Raw genomic sequence first — 24,395 nt, 5'->3', positions numbered from 1 at the left:
TCTGCCAAATTCTCACCAGCCTGCCCTGCAATGTGGTCAAGAGCCCGCCCCCAGATTCCCAGTGACTGACGGAGGCTGAGGACAGACGGGCTCTTCCGTGCCCGCCTGTGCACCCCTGGGAAATCCGACCTGCCGAGTTGGATTTCTTCATCCGAGGTGATGTTGGAAAGCTCGGCCCAGGTCTTTGGGAGAGCTGGCCGCCCCATTCGGAGCCCCCGTTATGTCTGGGGAACTGCCTGTCCCCACGTCTCCCGCAGTCTCTCGGCTCTGCCGGGCCTCAGAGCAGGCGCCCAGGGCCTCTGGGCACAGCAGGGAAGCCTGGCACCAGCCTACAGCCTCATCCTCAGCAGACACATCTCATCTCTTAAAATCAACACCGGGCAGAAGACTGACAGAGAAAGGCTTTTTTTTTTTTTTTTAACTTTTTTTTTTTATGTTTATTTATTTTTGAGACAGAGAGAGACACAACATGAACAGGGAAGGGGCAGAGAGAGAGGGAGACACAGAATGTGAAGCAGGCTCCAGGCTCTGAGCTGTCAGCACAGAGCCCAATGCAGGGCTCAAACTCACGAACTGTGAGATCGTGACCTGAGCTGAAGTCGGATGCTTAACCGACTGAGCCACCCAGGCGCCCCCAGAGAAAGGCTTTTTGTCCAGGCTCCCCAGTCTCGCCTCCCAGACCGCTGCCCGGGGTGACAGGCAGGGCCTCAGCCCATCCAGTGCTGGGTGCTGCAGGCCAAGTCCCGTCTCCCTCCTCACTGGGATGCCTGGATCCCAGCTTGGATCTCCGAGGATGCTCAAGTCTGTCTTTACTCTCCTCCTGGATTCTCTTCTGGTTTTACTTTTACAACTGTGTTCTTGAGATACAACGCACAACATGTCACGTCACCCACTGAAGATGTAAGACTGGGTGGTTCTCAGTAGCTTCCGTGCCATCCACCAACACCACAGTCAATTAGGGGGCATCTCCATCCCCTGGGGAGGAAGCATGTTCTGGTTTTCTCCTGGGATTCCTCTGTGCCTCTCACCTGAGCACGAGGATGGCTTGTGTGGAGGGAAGAGAGGACGGTGCTCCGTCCTCCCCTCGGAGCTCATCCGCCCCCACTCCTGGCAAGACAGAGACGCCCAGGCCAGACCAGCGCGCTCGCCTGGGAGGGGAAGCTTCTGGAACCAGCTGCTGGGGGTCTACCCCCAGCCTCCCCTGTGCAAGCCAGCACACCAGCCCCCCACCTGAACTCGGAAAGGCTTGCCCGCCCCTGTCCTGTGGGGGGGGGGGGGGGGGGAGTGTCACCGCGTTCGTCACTTTTCACGGGGCTCAGCTTTTCAGGGTTGGAAATGCTGATGGTCCACAAATCCTGTGGATTCACCTAACGGGGGTGACAGACCATCGATTTGCAAGCACAACTGTGGCTGGAAATGACGCGCACGGGCTGTGCTAGCCCATCCGCGGAGTTCATTCTCAGGACGACCTTGCAGGGAAGCACTACAACCGTTCTCCTCGGACAAAGGAGCCGGCTCAGGTGGCCGGTCACAGCCGCAGAGGGAATGCGCGTCCGTTTCCGGCGCCACCTGCAGGCCCGCGGCTGACAGCGCAGCGCTGTTGGGACGGGCGGTCCCGCCCTGCTGCAGTAAGCCGCGCTGGCCACCAGGGGGCAATGCCGCCCGCCATGCTCTCAGCAGCCCCCCCCCCCCCCCCCCCCCCCCCCCCCCCGGCTTAAGCGCAAATCCCGGGCATCTTCCGGTCCAAATGCAGGGCAAAGCGCAGCAGGAAGAGCCAGTTCACGGGAATCGCTCACTGGGGGAGAGGGTGCAGGGACGGGCCTCTCAGGGAGGACACAGGCTCCAGCCGCCCAGCTGGGGCACCGAAAGACACTAAACCAAACACAAGGGCGACCACAAACTGCGATTCTTCTTTTTTTTTTCCAGGCCTGTGTCCCGATCAAGCTACTGACCCTTTCTGCCGCCGATCGTCATTGTCTGTAAATGGGCGAGGGCCACCTGCAGCTGTGTGTGTCCAAGCAGGAGGGTCACCTCGCTCTTCACCACCCGCCCCCACCCTACCACGGGAACGACAGGGGCACGGGGAAAGCTCCCGGGGCCGCCCACTGGGGCTGTCTGCAGGCAGTGCAACAGATGGTCACCCGGGCCATCTGTGTGGGGCCCTGTCCCCCCACTACAGCGTGCCTCAAGTGGGGACTGCCTGGACTCTGCAGCCCAGGAAGGGCGGACCCATAAACCAGCAGGTGCTGGCACTGTGCTTGGTAAACAGTAGGCACTCAACCAATGTCTGCTTTCTTGTCCCAATTACACCTGCTGTCCGCCAGAATCCGGGTGACCGTACACGGTCTGCGGAACCATGATTTCTCCTGGACAGGATGCATGCCCTTCCCTGGATCCACCCTCCGCTTGTGGGTCAGAGTACGGGCTATCTTGGCCAACATCGGCAGCTGCTTCAAAACGTGTCTTTTGTTGCTGGTGGGCAGGCCCACATTTGCCCATTCGATCCCGTTGGCTGCTCATGTTGCCTGGGGTCCTGCGTCCTTTGCGGAGCTCCCCCCGTTGCCGAGAAGGGGGCGTTGAGCCCCCAGCCACAAGTGTGGGTTTGCCTCTCCTTCAGGCTCCACCAGCCTTGGCTTCCATCGCTGAGGCTCTGTCTGGTGGATAGGCGTCGAGGGTCGTCGTGTCTTCCCCAGGGACTGAGCCTCCACAGCTGTATGACGGGCCTCCTTGCGCCTTGCTGTGTCCTGTGCCCTGAAGTATGTGTGGTCAGACACTGGTACAGGGCCTTGGCGTTTTAAAATTAACGTTGGCAAGATAGTCTCAAATCCTAATTTCAACCCACTGTCACTGAATCCGAAGCGTAAAGCGTGCAGTTGGGTCGTGTTTTGGTTCTCCTGTGCCAAGCTCTGTCCCTTGGTCGGTGTGCTTAGTTCAAGCGTTTTTATTTATTTATTTATGTACATTTATTTATTTTTGAGAGACAGAGGGAGAGCACGAGTGGGGGAGGGGCGGGGGGGGGTTAAAGCCCAAGCAGGCTCCGTGCTGTCAGTGTAGAGCCCGACGCGGGGCTCGATCCCACGAACCGTGACATCATGACCAGTTCAGGGACTGTAGAATTCACAGCAGACAGTTGCACGGATTTTTTTGCTGTTGTTTGTCTAGCTTGGGGCTCACTCAGCTTCTTGAATCTACAGGCCGGGTCTTTGTGGATTTGGGGTCTTTGGTGGCTGCCTCAACTACTCTGTAGCCCCCGCTCTCCTGCTCCCCTCCCGGGACTCAAGGACACTGCGGTTGTGTCTTCCGTGACTGTCCCCACGGGTCCCGGAGGTGGCCCACTTCTTGTGGCAGGCTCCCTTGTTCAGTCCCAGAAGGCAGGGCCCCTCTCCTGTCCCCTCCCTCCGTGACCCCGCCTCTAGCAAGTTGTTGTTTGTACCTTTCCGTTCTGTAAGGAAACTTCCGTCTGCTTCGTTTCCATCGCCTGTTTCTTTGCTGTGCTTTTCTGTCTTTTCACTTGCGTGAGGATGGCTTGCATGTGCCAGCTGAAGCCTCGTCGGCTGCTTTGTCCTCGGCCGGGGATTCTGGCCTCGGATTCATCCGGATGTTGCGGGCAGAGGACTGTCTTTTCTTCTGTCATGAGTTTCCTGGTTCCCGGTACACGGGTCGTTTGGGGGTGGTTTTCTACCGTCGCCAGGACGCTTGGGCTCTTATGTTAGGAGACTCTGGCTCCTACTAACCTCTGATTGGTCAGCAGGCGGTGGCCCGGTGTACATGTGGCCCCGGGTCCTGGCCCGCGGCAGGCTGTGCCCGCACGAATGGTTCGTTCATCACTGTGTTGCCGCAGCATTTTGGTCTGTGTGGTTTCCCTGGTGCTGAGGCTCCCGTGGTCCCTGCGGCTGCTGCTGGCGGCACAGGTGTCTCAGTGGTAGAGACAGTGGAGCCGTGGCTCAGGGAGACTTCTGTGGCTGAGCCTTTCTGTGGACCCCATGACAGCGGGAGACGGTGTGTTCCCCAGGAGGGGCACAGCCTCCTCCTGGTGGCCCCCCACCACCCTGATATCTCAGATCCATGGGGACAGAGAGGCCTCGGGCCAGGTCACCTATCGTGGCATCGGGCACCCTCCCACAGGCAAAGGGCTTTGGGGTCCGATACCCCCCACTGCTGCCCTGGCCCAGGCACTGCAGACCGTGATTCCTCAGGGACGCTAAGGCCATTTCTTCTTGGGTCCTTTTCTTGTTACCAGCCCAACAGCCTTGCACCCAAACGTGTCTGGATACAGCCAGTCCCGTGTCATGCAATGTCCCTGCCCAGCATGTGCCCACGGCCCCAAGTCTGCCTGGAAACTCCACAACTTTGCATCTGCTGTGTGAAATGTGACCTCTGAGGCCCTGAGGAAGCTCATCTCACGCTCTTGGTGACCACACATACCTCTATCAGAAACAAGAACCATGAGGGAGGATGGGACAGGAAGTCCCCCATGGGCAGGACAAGGGGCCAACTCCCAGAGATCGAGGGGTCTCCCAGTGGGCAGGACCTGGGCACCCATCTTCAATAGACCCAGGGTCCCCCGTCGGCAGGACCCAGATGCCCATCTCCAACAGATCCAGAGCCCTGTGGGGGTGGGAACCAGACGCCCATCACAGTACCTCCATCAGCAGTAGCCCCTGGGTGACGAACACAGAGTTAATCTGCACGGCAGACTCCAGGCCAGGCAGTGCCTGGTGGTGGCTGGTCTCTGGAATCCTCTGGCAGACTCCAGGCCGTGACAAACCCAAACTGTGTTCCTGGAAACCCACCCTGCTGGGCCCTGCCCACCTTGACTCCTTGCTGTGACACTAGTGGTCAAGGGTCCAGCCCCTGCCCCCCAAACCTCTTGTTGGACACGACTCTCCCTTATGCTCCTGGCTGGGACTGAGCAGTTGTGTTTACGTGAATGGTCGCAGCCCTTGGCTTTATGATGACAGTGACCTCATCTGTGCCCGAGGCCTGCAGTGGGAAAGGAAGGCAGTGTGTGGTGCGGCCCAGTGACCATCCCCCCACCGGGGCCTGGGCAACAGTTCTGGGCTTTAGGGACGCAGAGAGTGAGGGGCCATGGGTCCTGTGTCCCCATCAGTCACATGGGGAGGCGGCCCAGACCCAAGACGGCAAAAAGCCAGCATGATGGGCCCCCACCTGGTGGTGGGGGGAAACTGAGGAGGGTGGTTCCGGGCACGACCAGCATCTATTATTGAAGCAACAGGTGAACCCACCAGACTTCAGGTTCAGGCCTCAACTCTGTAGACACGGGAAGAGTCCCCTCGGGGGCTGAAAATCAAAACGGATCAGTATCTATGAGCAGCACCACACGTTATGATTCAGTTCTTAGTATCTTCGAATGTAGGTTTTCGAAGGCCTCTGGGCAGAAATCTTGAAATGCATTCCTAAAGGCAAAACATGTTAATTTATCATGGAATCCAAGGACCCACAAAAATATCAGCTTCAAACTCCCGATTCAACACATGCAGACACACACGTGCACACGCACACTTTCATCCACCGCAAGAAATGCCTGCCTCCCCGAGGCTTTGCCACATTTATAATTTTATTATACTCTGAATAGAGATGATATTTGAGAAGCAGAGAAAATGACTATACAAAGGTTTATAGAACATTCATTTACATACTGGATATATTCTTTACAATGTAAGAAAAGTAAAAATACCCACTAATAAGTAAGGCAGATAAGGAGACGTGAGGTCTAGGACGCCAGGGATACACGTGGAGACCCTTAAATTCGGTTTGACTTAATGTGGTTATAGGTTAGCACTGGAGGAATACAGCATACGGTTAACAAGCAGGTTAATAGGACCCTGGCTATGACACTGTCCGGGGCAGGCCTCGTGACCTCCCCAGGACAGGACCCCTGTGCCTGCTGGCGCCCGGAGGCCAGGTGTCAGGGACAGCGTCTTCCGCGGAGTGACCCCTGGCCTGCATAGGGGGGCGGGACAGGGCTCCCCGCGGTCTGAGCCCCCAGTTTGTGGATTCGTCTTGTTCTGTGAAACGGGTGTGTAACAGGGAGAAATCTGTCAAACCAGCTTGCCAGAACCCGTGGAACTGGCTTCCCTTGGCTCCGGAGAGGGAGCGAACTTCCTGATGCCCTGACCCCTGCGAGAAGCCGCAGCTGGCCAGTCAGTTAAAAAAGCAAGCGGGTGTGGCTTCTGGAATGCTCCGGACAGGGACTGCATGGGAGGCCCCGATGCCTCGGTCATCTGATGGCCTGTGCTCCCAAATCCCACACCCACCCCTGCTCGGATTTCTAAACGAGCCCTCTTCCTTCATCGGAAGGACCCGGGACCCAGGCTGCCGTCTCTGGGTCAAACTGGGTAGAAGCCATCTCAGGCTCAGGTCCCTTTGGCCGAATTTCTGCCACAAAGGGAAAGCTACGATGCCAGTGGCCTCTGCCGAGGACCGGGCCACCAGGGCTTCCGGGAGACACCCACAGAGTCTCTCACGGCCACCCCTACACCTGTCAGCGGAGAAGGTCCGCGAAGACCAAGGCAAACATTTGGCACAGAAATGAGGCACTTGTGACGGGTGCAGCTACTGGACCAGCCGGGGACCGTGTCCGCCTTCTCAGCGACCACGGGGGCTCGCGCACTCGGGCTGCGTGTGGCCCCACGTCGGTCTCTGACCCGCTTAAAGCAGAGACCTCACGAGACACACTCCCACCCCCTCCTGTGTGGCTGCCGGCGACTCTGGGAGGCCCAAGAGCTGGTCTGGACTTTGCAGAGCCGGGCAGGGCGGGCAGCTCCTGGGGCCAAGAGGCACCTTACACTGAAGACCAGGCCTTCCTTCCAGCTCCCGCTCCGGGGGATGCGCAGGGCCCTTGGCACGAACGGCACAGCTGGCTTGGTCTCCAAGGTGGTGCAGAGCAACGGTCCTCAGCTCAAGAACAGGCTGGAAGGTCTGAGCCTCGTGCTGTTCCTCCTGTCTCTCTGCTCAGGACGCTAGAAACACAGGATCCCACGGGGGCCGCAGAGGCGGGACGAGTGGCCGGCAGCTCACAGAGGGGCAAGTCTAAACCCAAATGTGACCCACCCTCCGGAACCTTCCTCCCCAGAAGGGACGTCACCCGAAGCCTGGAAATGCAACGTTGACCATCAGGCTGCAGGCGGTCGAGGCTGTCGGGGCTGCGGCCCCCGATCACCTGTGCACCCACACGGGCTCAGCCCCGCGGCCCGCAGCGATGGGACCCGTCCCGTCCAGCAACAGGAAAGTGTCATCATAAATAATTTGGCATAAGCAGAATATAAATTACATGAAATGGCATTTCACGTCCCTCTTCTTTCTCCTCTCGCGGCCAGTGCGCCGCTCAGACTTGGCGTGTGAGCAGGAGGCTGGGGCCACCACCGCCCGCCAGGCCGAGGCTCTCTGACGTCATCCGGTGACCTCCTCATCCTCACAGCCATCGCACCGTCCCCTCCCCAGAGTTCCGGAAGGGCCTGACCTGCACGAGCCTTCATCAGACGTGCAAACCCTTCTCGGTTAGCCAGCGTCTCTGTCGTGGAGGAGAGAGGTCTCCTCCCGGGGGCACGGGACGGACCGGGGCCCTCCGCACCGGCGATGGCCCCGCTGCTCACACCGGGCCACAACCAAAGGGCCGGGCGCCCTCCTTCCCACAGACGCCGGCGTGCAAGGAACACGTTTCCTTACACGGCCCCTTCCAACGCGGTGGAGCCCAGGTGGGCATTGCAGATGCCCAACTGCCTCCACCCGGGAAGCACCTGGCAGCAGGAGTGTGTGGGGAGCAGTCTTCCAGGGGAGGCAGGAGAGGGCGGGCTGTGTCCTCAGATCTATGAAGACGGAGAGGGATCCCCTTCCCCTCCTGGGGCTGCAGCGTCAGGCTCACCAGCCGCCACCTGGCAGACGCCCCGGCCCCGCTCCTGTCTCTGGCGGGAAGGGGCTCAGATCTTCTTAGGGGAGCCGATCATGACCTTTGACACAAAGTTGACGATGGCGCTGGCGGGCTGCTCCGGGTCATGCTCCGCAAATAAGTGGCACACGTTGTCTGTGGCGCTGCCCTGCTTCCGGGCCACAAAACCGAAGACTCTGCGAAAGAAAAGCCGAGGTCAGACTGCCAACGTCCGTCTGCTTCCTCCCACACTGCAGCCACCGCGACCCGCCACTCATGCTGCCCCCTAGCCCAACACCTGCCCACACCTGCCCGTACCTGCTTGACACCTGTCCACACCTGGCCGACAACCTGTCCACACCTGCCCAAGAACCTGTCCATACCTGCCTGACACCTGTCTACACCTGCCTGACTACATGCCCACACCTGCCTGACACCTGTCCACACTTGCCTGACTACCTGTCCACACCTGCCCGACAACCTGCCCACACCTGTCTGATATCTGTCTATACCTGTCCAACACCCATCCACACCTGCCCACCTCACAGGTCAAGCAGTTGTGTGGCTGGCCACTGCCCCGGTCCATTCCTGGCCAGAATCCTGCAGACTCTGGACGGGATGGGCTCCTGGGCCCCCGCCCAGCATGTGGACTCCGCCCAAGGGAGGGCTGGGGTCCTCGGGTACGGGGGCAAGAGGCTTGCTCTCTCCTCGATCAGGTTATGTGGGGGCACAGACCTCACGGGGCACCGGGGCGGTGAGGGGAGCGCTCACACCTCCAGGGGTCAGAGCTCCCCTCTCCAGCCCCCTACACCCCAGTCAAGACAACACGCTACCAAGGAGACTGCTTAGAAGCACAGCACATCTAACTATTTTTCTTAGAAGAATGGGAACTGTTCTCTGGACAGGCTTCCGTGAGCCCTCAGCTGCCCATAGTGACTTCCATTGTCTGGTTCCCTGGCAAAGCCCCTTCTCCATCTTTGAAAAATGAAGGACTTTTCTGTTCCTGTTTAGCGGTTTCCAAGCGGGCTCGGCTCAAGTAACCCCGATGGCGTCGCACATTCCACGCAGGCACGAGTGCCGTCAGCCCCACGTGCCAGAGCGGGGCAGCCCAGGCCCCACCTGGGGTCTCTATGCGCTTTATCAGACCCCGAGACAAACATCACTGCGAGATGGGGACGCCAGAGCCAGACCCCTGTGATGTGACATTCCAGGCAATCAAATTCAGGTTACACCGAGGAAGCCGGCCTGGGGAGTGCACACAGCTCCGGAAAGTTCTGGGAGCGCCGTGCGGTTTCAGCCCGCCATCTGCGTCTGGGAAACACTGACCACCGTGTGGTTCACGCTCACACACAGGCAGTCCTTCCTTCCACCCTGACCTTGACGTGCCCGCCACGCACGCCGCTCTGAGCAGCCAAAAAGCCGCGCAATCCGGTCCTCGCTACCCAACCACACGTACAGGCCGAATGGAAGTGCTGTGCCTGCAGGGAAGAGCCCGCAGAAACGCAGACCCTGGGCAGGCCCTTCCCACGGAAAGGGATACTTTCAGTTTTGTTTACGGCACAACCCAAACCCGCTGGCGAGATTCAGTCATTTCCTGACGGAAACCCCATTTGCAAACCTGTAAGAGAATGTACTTTGGAGAAGGAAGGTGCGGCATCCCGGGACCTTACCTCGAGCAGGGGCCGTCTGTGATCCACCTTGCAGATTAAAAGAGGAGGAAGAGTTACGTTAGTCTCTTTATTAACTTAACGGGCAAAGGATGCTTAACGCATCGCTTCATACACACAGGGATTTCTTACTTCCTGTCCTGTGGATCCAGCGCGCAGAAAATCACACTGCTCACGGGGTAGTGCCTCCGGAAGAAGAGCCTGTGGGGACAGGGCGGAGGGGGACAGGGTCCCACCACCGGGTATCAGGGCGACGGTGATGCATGGGGCAGCCCCCCCCCAAAGGCGGTTTTATTACTGGTCAAAGAGCCCTGTGTACCATCAGAGGTGGGCAGAGCGGGTGTGGGGGGAGCTGGCGCTCGGCAAGAGGGAAGCTCTCAGCAGGGCAACCCTGTGCAAGTGCCAGCCGCGTGGAGGTCGGGACCGAGCCCGGGAGCCCTGGCACCCAGAGAGAGGGGCCAGTGAGCCTGGCCTTCCTGTTCTCAGCCCACGAACCACCCACCATCGCCAGCCGTATTTCCTCGCTGGGGACAGGGCATCGTCAAGGATGGGAACCCAACTCAGCTATGAGGATGCACCTGATGGCGCCAGGGGGAACTGTCACACTGGCTGTGGGGCAGGTGCCGAGGACGGGTCGGGCTGCACCGGGGAGGGTGGGTGCCAGGGGACCCATCCTGTGCCCCATGAAGCTCCTGCCATTCTTCTGCTCTTACTGTTGAGGACCCGGCTCACTTGCTAACCACACCAGTCTGTTTCCGTAACAGGTAAACGGGAAGTGCATCTGAAATGCCTTCAATCCTGAGGTCAAAGGCTCCGCGGGGGCGGGGGAGGACCAGGCACTGTCTGTGCACCTGACTCCCCGGGCTGGGCTCTACACTGTTCCCGCCGGAACTCCTACTGCATAGAAACTACTCGGTGACAGCTCTGATGAAGGCCACCGAGATACTGTCTATCACCCAGATAATCAGACACCGTCTAGACACGTGAAGGTCATCACCTGTTATATAATGTCTGGATTATGATGAACGATTATTACTAGCACGTGTTACTCTTACCCAGAACTAATCACTATTAGGTTACAATCATCTGGACGCTGAAATAGTATCTAGCAAGGTCACCTGAGCTCCGTGTCACCTGAGACGGGACGACCACCCATCACATGTACGGACACTGAGCAGACCAGTGGGCTCTACCATGGTCCCCGGGTGTTTTTACAGAATCAACTTAAAAGATATTTGCGTTTAAACATTACATAGGCGGGGTGCCTGGGTGGCTCAGTTGGTTAAGTATCTGACTCTTGATTTCAGCTCAGGTCATGATCTCACGGTTCGTGGGTTCAAACCCCGCATCCAGCTCTGTGCTGACAGTGTGGAGCCGGCTTGGGATTCCCTCTCTCTCTGTCCACCCCTCCCTTGCTCGCTTGCGTGGTCTCCCTCTCAAATAAACTTAAAATTTTTTTTTTAACTAAATAAAAATTATACACACGTGTGTGATACTCAAAGGTCCAAATCTCTCTCTCTTCTGACAATTTTACCACATCCTAAGAAGAAAACCTTTGGGCTGAATATCAGGGGGTTGCACGTGGCTCCTGGGAGGTGAGAAAGGACAGGGGAGTGTGGGGGTGACAGACGCATCCCAAGGGGCCGCGCAGGCTGGCGGGGGGATCTGGCCCTGGGGGTGCCCCGGGGACTCACTTCCTCTGGTTGTCGGTCAGGGTGATGCCCTGGGCGGACACCTTGAAGTGCACGACGGTGCACAAGGGAGGCGGCTCCTGGACCAGCGTGAGGCTCAGGGCCTTCTGGACGGCCTGGTGGCCGGTGAGGGACTCTGTCTCCACCGAGTTCAGGTACCAGACATTGCAGGCTGCGAGACGCAACAGGGAGACGCTGTGTTAGTGTGACCCCTGCCAGGTGCCCCGGCACAGAGCCCTTGGCCCCCGATCCCGAAGGCGTGGGGAGCGAGGGACCGGGGACACACCTGCCCTGAGGCCCCAACCCGGGAGTCTCCTGGCGTCCCCGGTGGGGCTGGGGTCCCCTCCCCAGCCTTAGTGTGGGCGTGAGTCCACAGATAAGCAAATGTGCCAGAGGGAGGCATTTGTGTGATCCGCGTAGGCCAGGCTGGTCAGCCTGTCCTGCCCATGCCACGTGCTGCCATGGGCTGGGGGCTTCTCTGCAGCAGCTTCTCTCAGGGGAAGCAAACTGCTGAGTGCGAGTGGGGCTTAGTAAACAGCCCGATGGCGCTGAGCCCGGATCCCTGCAGCTCATGCAGAAGCGGACGTCGGGCTTTGGGGGAGTGTGGGAGGTCTGCGTCACTCTGCCTGCCACCTGCTCCCTGCAGGAGCCACGGCCTTGCCTGGCCGACCACCACCACCGTGTCCCCCAGAGCACAGCCGCCTGCGCCCCCGCCGGCCGGACGCCAGGGTCCGTGTGAGTGCCCACAGCCGGCGAGCTGCTAGCCATCCACTGCTTCCAGGCAAATGCTGCAAGCCACAGCTAATTCACAGCTAACTTTTAAAGTTTGGGAAGCTCTGGGCCTCGAAGCCTCAGTGCCTCGGTGAGACCCGGGTTTGTGCCAACAAGTTCATGTGCCCTCGATCCCGGGGTGCCAGGCGCTACAAGCCTGCTGGCCAGGCTCTTTACCGACGTAGTGGGGAAAAGCCACCCAAATCCAATCGTCGGAGTCTCTGGAACAGGCCCAACTGGAAAGGTCAAGAATGAAGGAAGCAGGTTCCAGAAAACCTCCCGGGCGGCGTCTTCTGCCGGAGCGTCCCCCACAAGGAGCCTCTGACAAGCTCAGCGGGGAGTTTCCCCCGAGACACTAACTTTTCTCTGCAAAGTTCCCCGAAGCATCCGCTCACTCCCGCCCTCGCCAAGGGGAGCTGGAGACTTCACCCCTGTCGTGGCCAGACGCGCCCTGTGCCATCAGCATCATTCAGAGAGAAGTTTCCACCCCGAACACCAGTGTTTCCGTTTCCCCCAGCTCTGCTGACGTTGCTCAGTCCTGAGGACACTCAGTGCATGTCCGGCCACGACAGACGCTTCCCAGACACCATCTCACCCAGTCTGCACCCTGTCCCGGGTGGAGGGGCGTATGAGTGAGGACACTGCGGCCTGGAGGTGCCGGGAAGGTGACAGAAACCTCGCAGCTCCTGGGTGTCCAAGCCCCCGTGCCACCCCAGCTTCGTGCTGGCCGCTGCAGCGCCTACCGAGAACCTACTGGGTACCAGGCAGGTTCCCTGAGAAATGTCGGCCAACGTTCTGGAGGGTGAGCTGTGGACTTTACCATGTGCGACTCTCCCCGGCCACAGATATGCCTGCAGACGATGCCCCGTGCTCCTCCCGACCGCAGGCGCCCCTTTAGACGCCCGCACCTGCACCTGCACGTTCCCACCAGGAGGGGGTGATAAGGGGCAGGCGGAAACAGGAGACGCACCCCGCTGCTCCCTGCTGGCGGCCACCGTCCCCACCATCCCCAGGGGACCTGAAGCTGCCATCTGACCTTGAGAGCTTTACAGGTGCCATCTTGGGGCAGAGCGTGGGTCAACACAAAGTCCTCACAACTGCAGCTGCCCAGCGCTCGGCCCCTGCCATGCTCTGACCAGACGGACTTTTACGAAACGCGGGCGTGAACCAGGACTGCGCTGGCGGACGATAACCAGGCAGCATTTATCAGGAGGCTTGGAGAACAGGGCTGCACTCGCTGACCCAGAGGTCCCGCCTCTGAGAAGGCCTAGAAAGGAGGGTGACCAACCCGACCTTCTCACAACCAATGTGACAGGGGAGCGCGGGGGCCGCGGCTGACACTGCACTGTGGTTCGCAGGGAAGCCAGAAAGGGAGGAATTCTCGACACAAGGAGAGGACGTTTTCTTTTCCTCCTTGGTTGTATCGAGACAAGAAGACGGATGCGAGTGGAGCCCTGGCGCGTAGCCACCTCCTGAGTTAGGTGCTCGAACCCTCGCGCCTCACGTCCTTGGCTCGCGCAGTGATCGTACACCAGCTCTTTCTGGAAGCCGCACACACGGTAGAGGTTAATGGGGAAAGCGGACTAGAAACCACATCCATGCTACGGTCAGGCGTATAAAATAACACGCATGAGTGTGAGAGCGGGAGCTGGATGGGTGCCTGGAAAATTTACCATACTGTGACTTTCGGGGGGTGGACATTCTGCCTTTGATTTCATTCCTGTCACTGTGATGCGGTTCCAAAAAAAAAGAAAAAAGAAAATTCTGATCTAACTACAGTGAAATCCCACACAGCTGGCACGGCCTGGCTCTGAGCCAGGACAGGCTGCCACCAATCTCACCCCCGCTCCCTTGCGGCACCACAAATGGCCTTTTGATGAGGAGTCGGGGTTTGGGGAATCTGGGTCCCGAGGGCAGAGCCACGTGGTCCTTCCTCAAAGCAGAAAAGGGAGGTTGCCCCTCCCGGGGACTGCTCTGCTGAGCCCGAGGGTCCCAGAGCCCCTGCCTTCCAGGAGACGAGGGGGTTTGTCCTGGGGGGACCCAGCCCCCGACCAGCGCTCCAGGTGGGGACGACCACGTGCAGTGGAGCCACACCCATCAGACCCCTAGGGATCAAAGCCTCAGGGACACACGGGTTCCCCCAGCCCGTTTCTGGGAATGTGGGTCCTAAGACAGCGATGCAAGATTCAGAAAAACAGACGTGATGCAGACAGCGCTGCCTGTACTGAGCAGCCAGAGAGAAGTCAAGCAAAGAAACAGCCAGACGAGCGACCGTGAGGAGCCGAACCACGAGATGGACCATTTTGCAGCCACTGAACACGAGACCCACATCGTGTGCAAAAAAAGGCGACCTTCTTACATGACGTGAAGAAAGGAAAAACATCCAGGGCGCGTGGGAAACTCACTTCCTCTCTCTCCAGTGTCTTCCCTTCCTTTACCTTACAGATCAGACTTCTTTTATAAAGAAAAGAAATGTCGTGACATGGCTAGTTTAAGAACACAACCTGACGTTTCTGGGAAACGTGCCAAAGGCCTGGTAACGCCTTCTCTGGACGGAACACGCAGCCACTGCTTTCCCAGCACCAAGGAAGAGTGCGGCCCAAACCCCAACAGTCACCGAGGCCAGAACAACCCACAGGGCCTGGGCCCAAAGGAGGAGAAGACGTGTGCGTCCTCGCTGGAGCCGCTCACTCCTGCTAACACTCCCTAGTGCGGCTTCCTCAGCTTGACGGGGAGGAGACTCGGAGAATTCGGGGAATTCGAGAACCACTGCCAGTTCTGAAGGTGGATTAGGACACACGCAAAATGTAAGAAAAATCAGGGGCGCCCGGGGGGTCAGTCAATTAAGAGTCCGACTTCGGCTCAAGTCATGATCTCACGGTTCAGGAGTTCGAGCCCTGCCTCAGGCTCTGTGCCGACATCTTGGAGCCTGGGGCCTGTTTCAGATTCTGTGTCTTCCTCTCTCTCTGCCCCTCCCCTACTTGCTCTCCTTACTCTCAAAAATAAAATAAAATAAACATTTAAAAAACAAAATTTAAGAAAAAACACTAAATCCATTTCCTTGAAGTGATCGCCAGTGGGAGTCTGACTGCCTTCTGGCCACGGTCGTCCCACACTGTGGGGCCTTGGGGAGCTCCCTGCTGGCTCTGTCCTCGCTCCGGCCACGGATCCGTGTCCTGATGCCACTCCCAGCCTTGTCACCCAGGAAGTGAGCTGAGTGGAAATTTAACCGCCTCCATGTGTCTTAGAAACGTGAGATTTTAAAAGGACATTGTGTAAACGCTCAGCTCAGATGCTCACAGAAGACTCCAGGGTCCTGCCTCAAGTCCTGGGAACTTCCACCCTTCACAAAGGCAAACCAATGATAACTGCCGCATGTTACTGAATGAGATTATAAAGTGAACCTAAAAATGATACCCTGCAATAGAAGAAAAGGCTTTTGTTTTCTAAATATACATATATATATATATATATGTATGTATATATATATATATATGTATGTATATATATATACACACACACATATATATGTGTATATATACATATATGTATGTATGTATATATATGTGTATGTATATATACATATATACATACACACACATATATATATATATTAATTTTGAGAGAGAAAGACAGTGCGAGGGAGATGGGCAGAGACAGAAGGAGAGAAGAGAATCCCGAGCAGGGCTCAAACTCGTGAAGTGGTGAGATCGTGACCTGAGCCCAAACCAAGAGTCAGAGGCTCAACCGACAGAGCCACGCAGGCGCCCCGAACAAAAAGCTTTAACATCTAAAAATAAGGGCGATTATGGTTCCCAATTACGAGTAACTAATTCATTGATCCATTTATTAATTGCACATTTGTTGGGAAAATGTTTGATAACCATGATGCTTAAGGAGAAACTTGCCAGGCAGCTTGCTGTGAGATGATATAAAGCCAAGTGCACAGTCCAGAGGCGTGCGGGCTGGGGTGTAAACCTGAGCTGAGCACAAGTGGAGATGTCACAGCAGGGGGGAAAGGCCATTTCTCCTGGGCCACGAAGAGCATTTTTCCGTGAAAGCACAGTGGCAGGCAAACAACCTTGTGGGTGACCACATTATAGTTCCCAAGGCAGTTTTCAATGTCAGATTCAATTGGTCTCTGCAGCCATGCTGTGGCAAGAGATCATTATCATTATACTAAGATCTGTGTGGCTGAGTGCATCACCGGAGGTCAAAACCCTGAATGGCAGAGCCTGGACTTGAACCCAGGACTCACACAGCCACATTCCACATTTTTGGGGCTTCATGTTCTAACGTACTCGCTGTTTGGGGCAAACTCTGTCACCTTTGTTCTGGCCACACAAAACTTACCCCTTAAGGATAAGTCTGAAAAGAGTTCAACACAAAATCATTCGTTGTGAAACCAGAGAGATGAACTTTAGCTGAGCAAGAGGCAGAGAGGGAGTTATCGCACAGAAGAACAATGCATGTTGTACAGAGGAAGAAAATAGCTGTATGTTTCACTGACCTCCATCACAGAGCCACAGTTGTAAGCTATTCTACAGATAAGAGGTGCAGAAAGGAGGTATTTCGAGCCCAGGCCTCCACCAGACTCCCAAATTCCCTCCCCAACATTTCTGAAAGCAAACGCCCACCATGTATGAAAGGCCTCCTGTGGGGAACTGGGTTCCCTCACAGCTGCAGACCTGCAGGAGTCCTGTGGCCTCAGCCTTGTCCACACTGGGGCCACTAGGGCTGCATCTAATGCTGCAACAGTGACCAGGGCGACGGAGCGTGGCAGGAAACAAGATTACTATACAAGTCAATCCCTTACCATCCACCAGCAGAGGACAATCACAATTTGGAACTAAAAGAACAAAACAATTTAGGTTAGCAGCTCCAAAAGCAGAATACCTAGGTATAAATCCAATAAAATTATGTATAAGATCTATTTACGAGAAAAACTACAAAACTTTGAAAAAATAAACAATAACTGAATAAATGGAGAGATTCCACTTTATGAATAGGAGGGCTCAATTTTGTCAAGATGTCAATTCTTCCTAACTTGATCTCTAGATTCAATACAATTCCAATAAAGATCCCAGCAAGTTACTTTGTGGATATTGACAAACCAGTTCCGGAGTTTCTATGGAAGCAAAACACCAAGAAGAGCCAAAATAAGATCAAAGGAGAAGCACCGAGTTGGAAGACTGACAGTACCTGACTTCAAGATCTGTTAGAAAGCTGGAAGTCAAGGCTGTATCACTGGTAAAAGAACAGACAGAGAGATCAATGGAACACAACAGACAGCAGAGAAATAGACCCCCAACAATACAGTCAACTGATCTTTGACAAAAGAGCAAAGACAACGCCATGGAGCAAAGATGGTCTCTTCAACAGATGGTGCAGGAAGGACGTCTCCGTGCAAAACAGGGACTCTAGACAGAGACCCCGCCCCCCAACACTCAGAGTGGACCACAGACCCGAATGTAACATGTAAAACTAGAACTCTTCTGGAAGATCCCAAAGGAGAAAATCAGGATCACCTTGGGTTTGGTGATAATTTTTTTAGATACAACACAAAAGGCACAACCCATGAAATAAAGAAATGGTGAACTGGATTTCTTTAAAACTAAAAACTTCTGCTCTGCAAGAGGCAGCATCAAGAGCATGAGAAGGTGAGCCACAGATGGGAGAAAATACTTGCAAAAGACATGTCCGATAAAGGACTGATCTCCAAAATATACAAAGAACTCTTACCAGTCAACAATAAGAAAACAACCAACCCAGGGTGCCTGGGTGGCTCAGTCGGTTAAGCATCTGACTTCGGCTCAGGTCATGATCTCATGGTTCGTGGGTTTGAGCCCCACGTTGGGCTCTGTACTGACAGTTCAGAGCCTGGAGCTGCTTCGGATTCTGTATCTCCCTCTCTCTCTCTGTCTCTCCCCCGATCATGCTCTGTATTCTCTCTCTCTCTCTCTCTCAAAAATAAACATTAAAAACAAACAACCAACCCAACTAAAAAATGGACGAAACACCTTAACAGATCTCTCACCCAAGAAAGTATACAGATAGCAAAGATGAAGAGATGACCCCCGTCATGGGCCATCAGGGAAATGCAGGTGAAAACATGGCACCCCACTACACACCTATTAGAACGGCCAAACTCCAGAACCCTGATGACACCCAGCGCTGGCGAGGATGCTGAGCAGCGGGAACGCTCACTCATGGCTGGTGGGAATGCAAAATGGCGCGGCCGCTCTGCAAGACACTGCTGGAAACATGCTCCCACCACCCGATCCAGCAGCCGTGCTCCTTGGCATTTACCCAGAGGAGGGGACATCAGAAACCTGCACACGATGTTTACGGCAGCTTTACTCAGTTGCCAAAAGCTGGAAGCAACTGGGATGTCCCTCAGCAGGTGAACGGATACATAAGCTGCGGTCCATCCAGATGATGGACTATTACTTGGCACCAGAAAAAAAACAAAAATGAGCCACCGAGCCATGAAAAGACACGAAGGAGACTTACACCACATCACTAAGTGACAAAAGCCAGTGTGAGAAGGCCACCAACCGTACGATCCAGCTATGAGACGTTCTAGAAAAGGCACAACTTCAGAGACAGTAAAAGGACCATTGTTACCAGGGGTTTGGAGGGCAGGGATGAGGACGGAGCACGGAGGAGTTTAAGGACAACAAAGTTACCTTGGGTGACCCTCTAACGGTGGATATGCATCATTGTAACATTTGTGCAAACCCACCAAGTGACCACCACCAAGAGTGAGCCCCAGTGTAGACTGCGGACTCTGGGTGATAATGATGCGTAAACGCTGTACGGGGGGGTGCTGTGCACACAGGGGCAGGGGGGTGCGCGGGAAATCTCTGCATCTTCAATTTTGACGTGAACCTTAAAGCGCTCTAAGGAATAGTCTATTAATTAAAAAAATAAAGTGCCCAGGCGAGCCCCGTGGGGAGGGACTGTGCCCCCTGGGCTGGGGGCAGCGCAGGGGAAACAGTCAGCCTATTTAGTGAAGCCCTCTGAACGCTCTTATATTTACAGCTGGAGGTGCGGCCCCCGCACCCCATCTCCCCAGATGAAACGCAGCTCTGGACTTTCTCCCACTGTCTGGTCTTGTTTGTGGTGAGGTATCTGTAGCCTGGGGAGTCCTGGTTCTGTGCCCCCGCACTTGGTGCCCACCCTGTCCTGGGGTGGCTTCCAGAAAAGGAAGCTCCTTCAGGCACACAGCTGGGAAAGGAAACCCGCAGACCCGGGTGACAAAGGAGGCCGTGTCACTGAGCCCCCTTCCGCCCCCAGGAACCAAGACGCGGGAGCACGAAGCCAGCTACTGACCTGCCCCTTGCTTGAGGAGCTCGGCGGCTGAGTTGGCCGCCGTCTGGGGAGAACTATCGGCTATTTCCTCCAGCGGATCTGCGAGAAGGAACAAGAAAGAAAACGCAGAAATGAGTCTGGCTTATCGGAAAACAATCTTCACGACACCATTACACTTGTGACCGGGCTCCCAGGCAGTGGCCAGCGCCGGTCTGCAGAGCTGAGATGGTCTCCTGGGGACCACGGCCCCACCCGCAGAAACCAGCACCAGGTTCTGTGCAGGGGGTGCGGCGACACGAGCTGGCAAGACGTCTTCCTCACCTCTGCATCGCTGTGTACCAACAGTTTCAAAAGGTACATCGCACTCACCTGTATTTTAAAGTCACCACTATGGGATACAGTAATGTTCTGTGAAATTAATACTGCCTACCCAGGGAGCTGGGAAATATGGCCAATCCCACCGTTATGAGGCAAGGGCTTTAGTTCCCTAACTACTGCGATGGTCAGACCGTCACAAAGGTGAAGAGAATACTTTGTCACCTAAACTCAAAAATATCAACGCCCTGCTGAACTCGTAGAATCGCAAAAATTAGCGCAAACGGCCTTGAAGGTCTCTCGCTGCGGGCATTTTCTATCCAGGGGAACGGTTCACAAAGCGCGTCAGGTGACGGTGTTGCTGAGGGCGGCCTCGGGTCTGCAGGCTGGGGTGTATCAACGGATGCCCAGCCTTTAGGGTTTACCCACAGAGCAACACTCTGGTCTGGTTTCCCTCAATGGATCGTCACGGACCCGGCACTGCTGTGCCCGACACGTACACACCCACACACCTGTGCAAGCGCACACACACACAAGCACGTGCACACACATACGTGGGCACACACGCGTGCGCGCACACGCCAGGCCAGCACCGGGGACCCGCGGGCGTACCTCTGTCTGGAATGAGCAGCTTGCAGGGCAAAGCCAAGGGTGTGATGGAATGCTGACACACCAAAGCCGTCAGGCTCCCTGCAAACAGACGAGCAGACAAGAGTTAACACGGCCCTAAATACCGCATCGCTCGGCCGATTTACCCGCGGAAAAGAGGCTGCCGCCGAGGGTGAGCCTTTATATTTTTAGCAACTAACACGCCCCATGATTGTGGGACTTTGTGCAGAACTTCAATAAAGTGACAAGTGCAGGTGAACAGCTAAGAAGTGGGGGCGCCTGGGGGCTCAGGCAGGTAACCGTCCGACTTCGGCTCAGGTCATAATCTGGAGGTCTGTGAGTTCGAGACCCTCATCAGGCTCTGTGCTGACAGCTCAGAGCCTGGAGCCCGTTTCGATTCTGTGTCTCCCTCTCTCTCTGCCCCTCCCCGATTCGTGCTCTGTCTCTCTCTCTCTCTCAAAAATAAAATAAAAACATAAAAAAAAAACAAACAGCTAAGAGGTAAAGAAACTGCAAGTGACTCTCAGCCCAGACACATAGTCACCAATTTATAAAGAGTAAGTCGGCCGTCTGCCGAGCCTGAGGCCACCTCCGTAGACCCCGCAAAGGTGCTTCTGAAGGTTAAGACAATGCCGTGCTTAAGTCTGCACGTGAGTCTGGGCGTCTTCCCAGCAAGCCTGCAACGTCGGGGAGTTCTGGTCTTGCAGGGCCACACTCCGGCTCTGACCCGGTCCACGCTCATAGCCCTGCGTGCCCACCAGAGCGTGGACATCTGTATTTCAGTCTTGAAGCTGCTTCCCATCCGTTTGGTTTCGAGAAAGCTTTCAGAGCATTTCCATACCCAGTTTATTCCAGAGACGCTAAGGGAGTGAGGCACCCTCGGCGTGATAGCCCTGCCTCTCGGGGGCGGCAGGGGGATGCACACTGCGTGGGCCAGAACGGGGACTATGCCCCCTCCGCCACTTACCGAAATAGGGCTCGTTGGGGCAGCCTTTCAACCGCACTCCCTTCGGGGTACACTCGATCAGAAAGTGCCGCACAAGCTCGTTGGCCAGATCTCCCGCTGTGGGAAGAGATTTAAAAGGAAAAAGAGAGAATTTAAAAACGGGAGCCCGGGAGGATGGGAGAGGGGGACAGAACACGGGCTAAAGGGAGGCGCCGTGGGTGGGGCTGTCCTGGGAAGGAGCGCAGAGCCCCCACGGGGACATGCCCGGAGGTGCAGGGGTCCTGGGGACAGACCCGCAGATGCTCTGCAAGAACCCCCAGTGCGGGGAACGAGTCAGCAGCTGCAAGCAGGAACACGGGCATCTGGCACCTTCCCGTCTTACGTACGCGGGGGGGATCAGAGGGCTCGGGACACAAGGGGGATACTCGGGAGTGAGCCACTGAGAAGAGTTGGAGGAGCCAGTCTTGTGGGTGCGACTGACCCAGGAGCCGCGTAACAGGCCCCCAGGAAGGAAGCCCCCCCCCCACCCCCGCCATCACTGTAACTGCACAGAACACCGGTGTCCCTGCTGGTCATGCATCCTACGAGGAGGCACCTGGCGAAAACGCAGCCAAGGGCACACCGTCTGAGGGCAGAATACGAATAACACAGTAAACACAGGGAAAGAAGCGACAGTTCTGTGCCCCCCGTGCCCGCCACAGACCGCGTCTACGGTCACTTCTGTTTCTGAGCAAGAGGCAGCCGGACAGCAGGACCCGCTGCTGGGGGGTCTGGTCCCTTGCCTTGCCCGTGGGCGGCTCACACCGTGGTCCACAGACAACGGCGGTGACACAGGGACAGTGGGGCTGGCAGGAAGGGAAAGGGCCACACTCCTCGAGAGGCAGCATGGCGCCTCATCTCTGAGGAAAATGATCCACGTCTTCAGCACTGAAGGGGACACACGGCCCTGGTGACGAGTGCCTCGGAGGGACAGCCAGCTGCCCAGAGAACAGATCCGTCCTCAGGATGACTGTCGCTGTGTGGTCTCCGGGTACCACGGGCGGGATGCTGGCACGCTGAGCTCTCTCCTCCCAAACTTATCTGTGGACTAGGGCTGGGCGAGGACAGGCAGCCTGCGGGTGCCGGTGACATTGTGCTTCATGCACCTGCTGTTCTGTGTCCTGTTTCGTCACCTTCACCTCAGGGCTGAGTCAAAGTCCGCCTGCGTGGTGGACGCACACCTGGACGTGAGAACGCACTCACGGCATCCTCTGTGCTTCCAAAGTGACAGTGTGACACTACGTGCAGGAAAGATGTTGGCTGGAAGTTTCCATGGAGACCGTCCCGGCTCTCCACCGGGACCCCATCTCCGCAGATACAAGATGCTCCGGTCCCCAGACTCTTGTCTGCTATGATCCTCACCCAGGACTGGTGGGGACACATGGGGCTTTTGGAGCTGCTCTCAAGGCTGAGCTCTTCCTTTTTTTTTTTTTTTTTTTTTTTTTTTTAATTTTTTTTTTCTTTTTGAGAAAGAGACACAGAGTGTGAGCAGGGGAGGGGCAGAAAGAGACAGGGAGAGGGAGACACAGAATCCAAAGCAGGCTCCAGGCTCTGAGCTGTCAGCACAGAGCCCAATATGGGGCTCGAACCCATGAACCGTGAGATCATGACCTGAGCCAAAGTCGGATGCTTAACCGACAGCCCCCCAGGTGCCCCCCAAGGCTGAGCTATTATACTTGATCTGCACGAAGCCTCCTCCCCCCTTGCTTCCAGATGCCACTATCCAGACTTGGGGTCTGTGCTGAGTCACGTGCACCCCCACCCACAGCCACCTGTGCCCAAAGGGACACCTGGGTTTCCCTCAAGCCTCTCGGTCGCGCCTGAGGCCAGACGCCTTGACTGCCAAACCTCACGTCCCTCCAGGCGCAGCCCTAAGGCCGTTTCTCCTGGAAGCCGTGGGCACAGCCTCCGCCCAGGATTTCTACACACCCTCTTCCGTCCTGGGCGCGGAATGTGGGTGAACCATGAGCTCTTCCCGCTCCCAGTGAGGCCAGTGCAGGGGGAGCTGCCTCGGTTTACTGCCTCTCGCCTCACTGTGCTTCCCAGATGTTGCGCTGTTTACAACCCGACGGTTTGTGGCGATCCTGAGTCAAGCCAATCCATTGGTGCTATTTACTCGCTTCGCGTCTCTGTGCCACAGCTTTGGTGTTCTTGCAGTATTTCAAACTTTCTCATTATTATTACGTTCGTTACAGTGATCTGTGGTCAGTGATAGGCAGTTAGCTTTTTTATCAATGAAGTATTTTTTCATTAAGGTACACACGTTGACTTTTTAGACTTAAGGCTATTGCACACAGAGTAGCCCACAGTACAGAGTAAACGTAACTTCTACACGCACCAGGAGACCAAAAAGCTTCTTGGATGCGCATTATTGCGATATGGGCTTTATCGACCTGTCTGGAGATGTGCTCGCAAGGTCTCCAAGGTGGGCCTGTGTTCATGCCCTGGAAAGCTGTCAGTGAGGAAAGACAGCAACAGATAGGAGCAGTCTCACAAGTAGAAAACAACGAATCTTGGGGTGCCTGGGGGTGGGGGGGCTCAGTCAGTTGAGGGTCTGACTTGATCTCAGCTTAGGTCGTGATCTCACGGTTCGAGACATGGGGCTCCAAGTCGGGCTCAGCACTGAGCACGGGGCCTGCTTGAGACTCTGTCTCTCTCTGCCCCTCTCCCCTGCTTGCTCTCTCTCACTCTCTAAAATAAAACATCAAATAAAATAAAGTAAAATAAAACAATGAATCTCATAATATGAGCAAAAGCAGGTCACAAAATACACGTTAGTTTCCTTCTATAAAGTTGAGAGCAGGCACAACTATGGATTCCTATTTTGGTGGTTAATATAATTTAGGTGGTTAATAATTTAACCTCCTACTTACGAGGCTTCCCTGGGTGATCTGAACCATGTGTGCGTCAGGAACGGAGGAAGGGACAGGCGGGAACTGGAAGGGACACGCGTGTCACTGGGGAGGGCCCGAAAGGGCATGTGACTCCCTACTGGAACTGTATCAGCGTGAACTCACCAACTTTTTAAAGTGATACAGTCCCTCCTCTGGTCACTAGCCAGAAGCAGGGACACTGTGACACCAAGAAGCCCACCCAGCACTGACACATTCCAGTTTCCAGGCTCTGTCCCACGGCACACAGACGCGGGGACTTTT

The 24,395-nt window shown here is 56.0% G+C and overlaps 1 protein-coding gene across 18 annotated transcripts in view; it reads right to left on the bottom strand.

Annotated features, from left to right (window-relative positions):
- Positions 1-5,560: 5,560 nt before the first annotated feature.
- The window catches only part of TNS3 (tensin 3), a 215,715-nt gene continuing 196,880 nt past the window's right edge, over positions 5,561-24,395 (bottom strand). For 17 of the 18 annotated variants that reach the window (XM_053218741.1, XM_027045988.2, XM_053218739.1 and 14 more), the window contains 7 exons: positions 21,223-21,318; positions 20,259-20,336; positions 19,353-19,430; positions 11,250-11,418; positions 9,688-9,756; positions 9,559-9,585; positions 5,561-8,085 (listed from right to left, as the gene is read on the bottom strand). In XM_053218741.1, coding sequence (XP_053074716.1) covers positions 7,941-8,085; positions 9,559-9,585; positions 9,688-9,756; positions 11,250-11,418; positions 19,353-19,430; positions 20,259-20,336; positions 21,223-21,318 — 662 coding nt within the window. In that variant the 3' untranslated portion in view covers positions 5,561-7,940. The remainder of the gene's footprint in view (positions 8,086-9,558; positions 9,586-9,687; positions 9,757-11,249; positions 11,419-19,352; positions 19,431-20,258; positions 20,337-21,222; positions 21,319-24,395) is intronic. The other variant, XM_053218737.1, reaches the window with a different exon arrangement.

The sequence above is a fragment of the Acinonyx jubatus genome, chromosome A2, assembly GCF_027475565.1.
Source record: "Acinonyx jubatus isolate Ajub_Pintada_27869175 chromosome A2, VMU_Ajub_asm_v1.0, whole genome shotgun sequence".
Classification (NCBI taxonomy): Eukaryota; Metazoa; Chordata; class Mammalia; order Carnivora; family Felidae; genus Acinonyx; species Acinonyx jubatus.
Note: the sequence above shows the minus strand (reverse complement) of the source record. Positions and strands in the feature narration are given on the sequence as shown.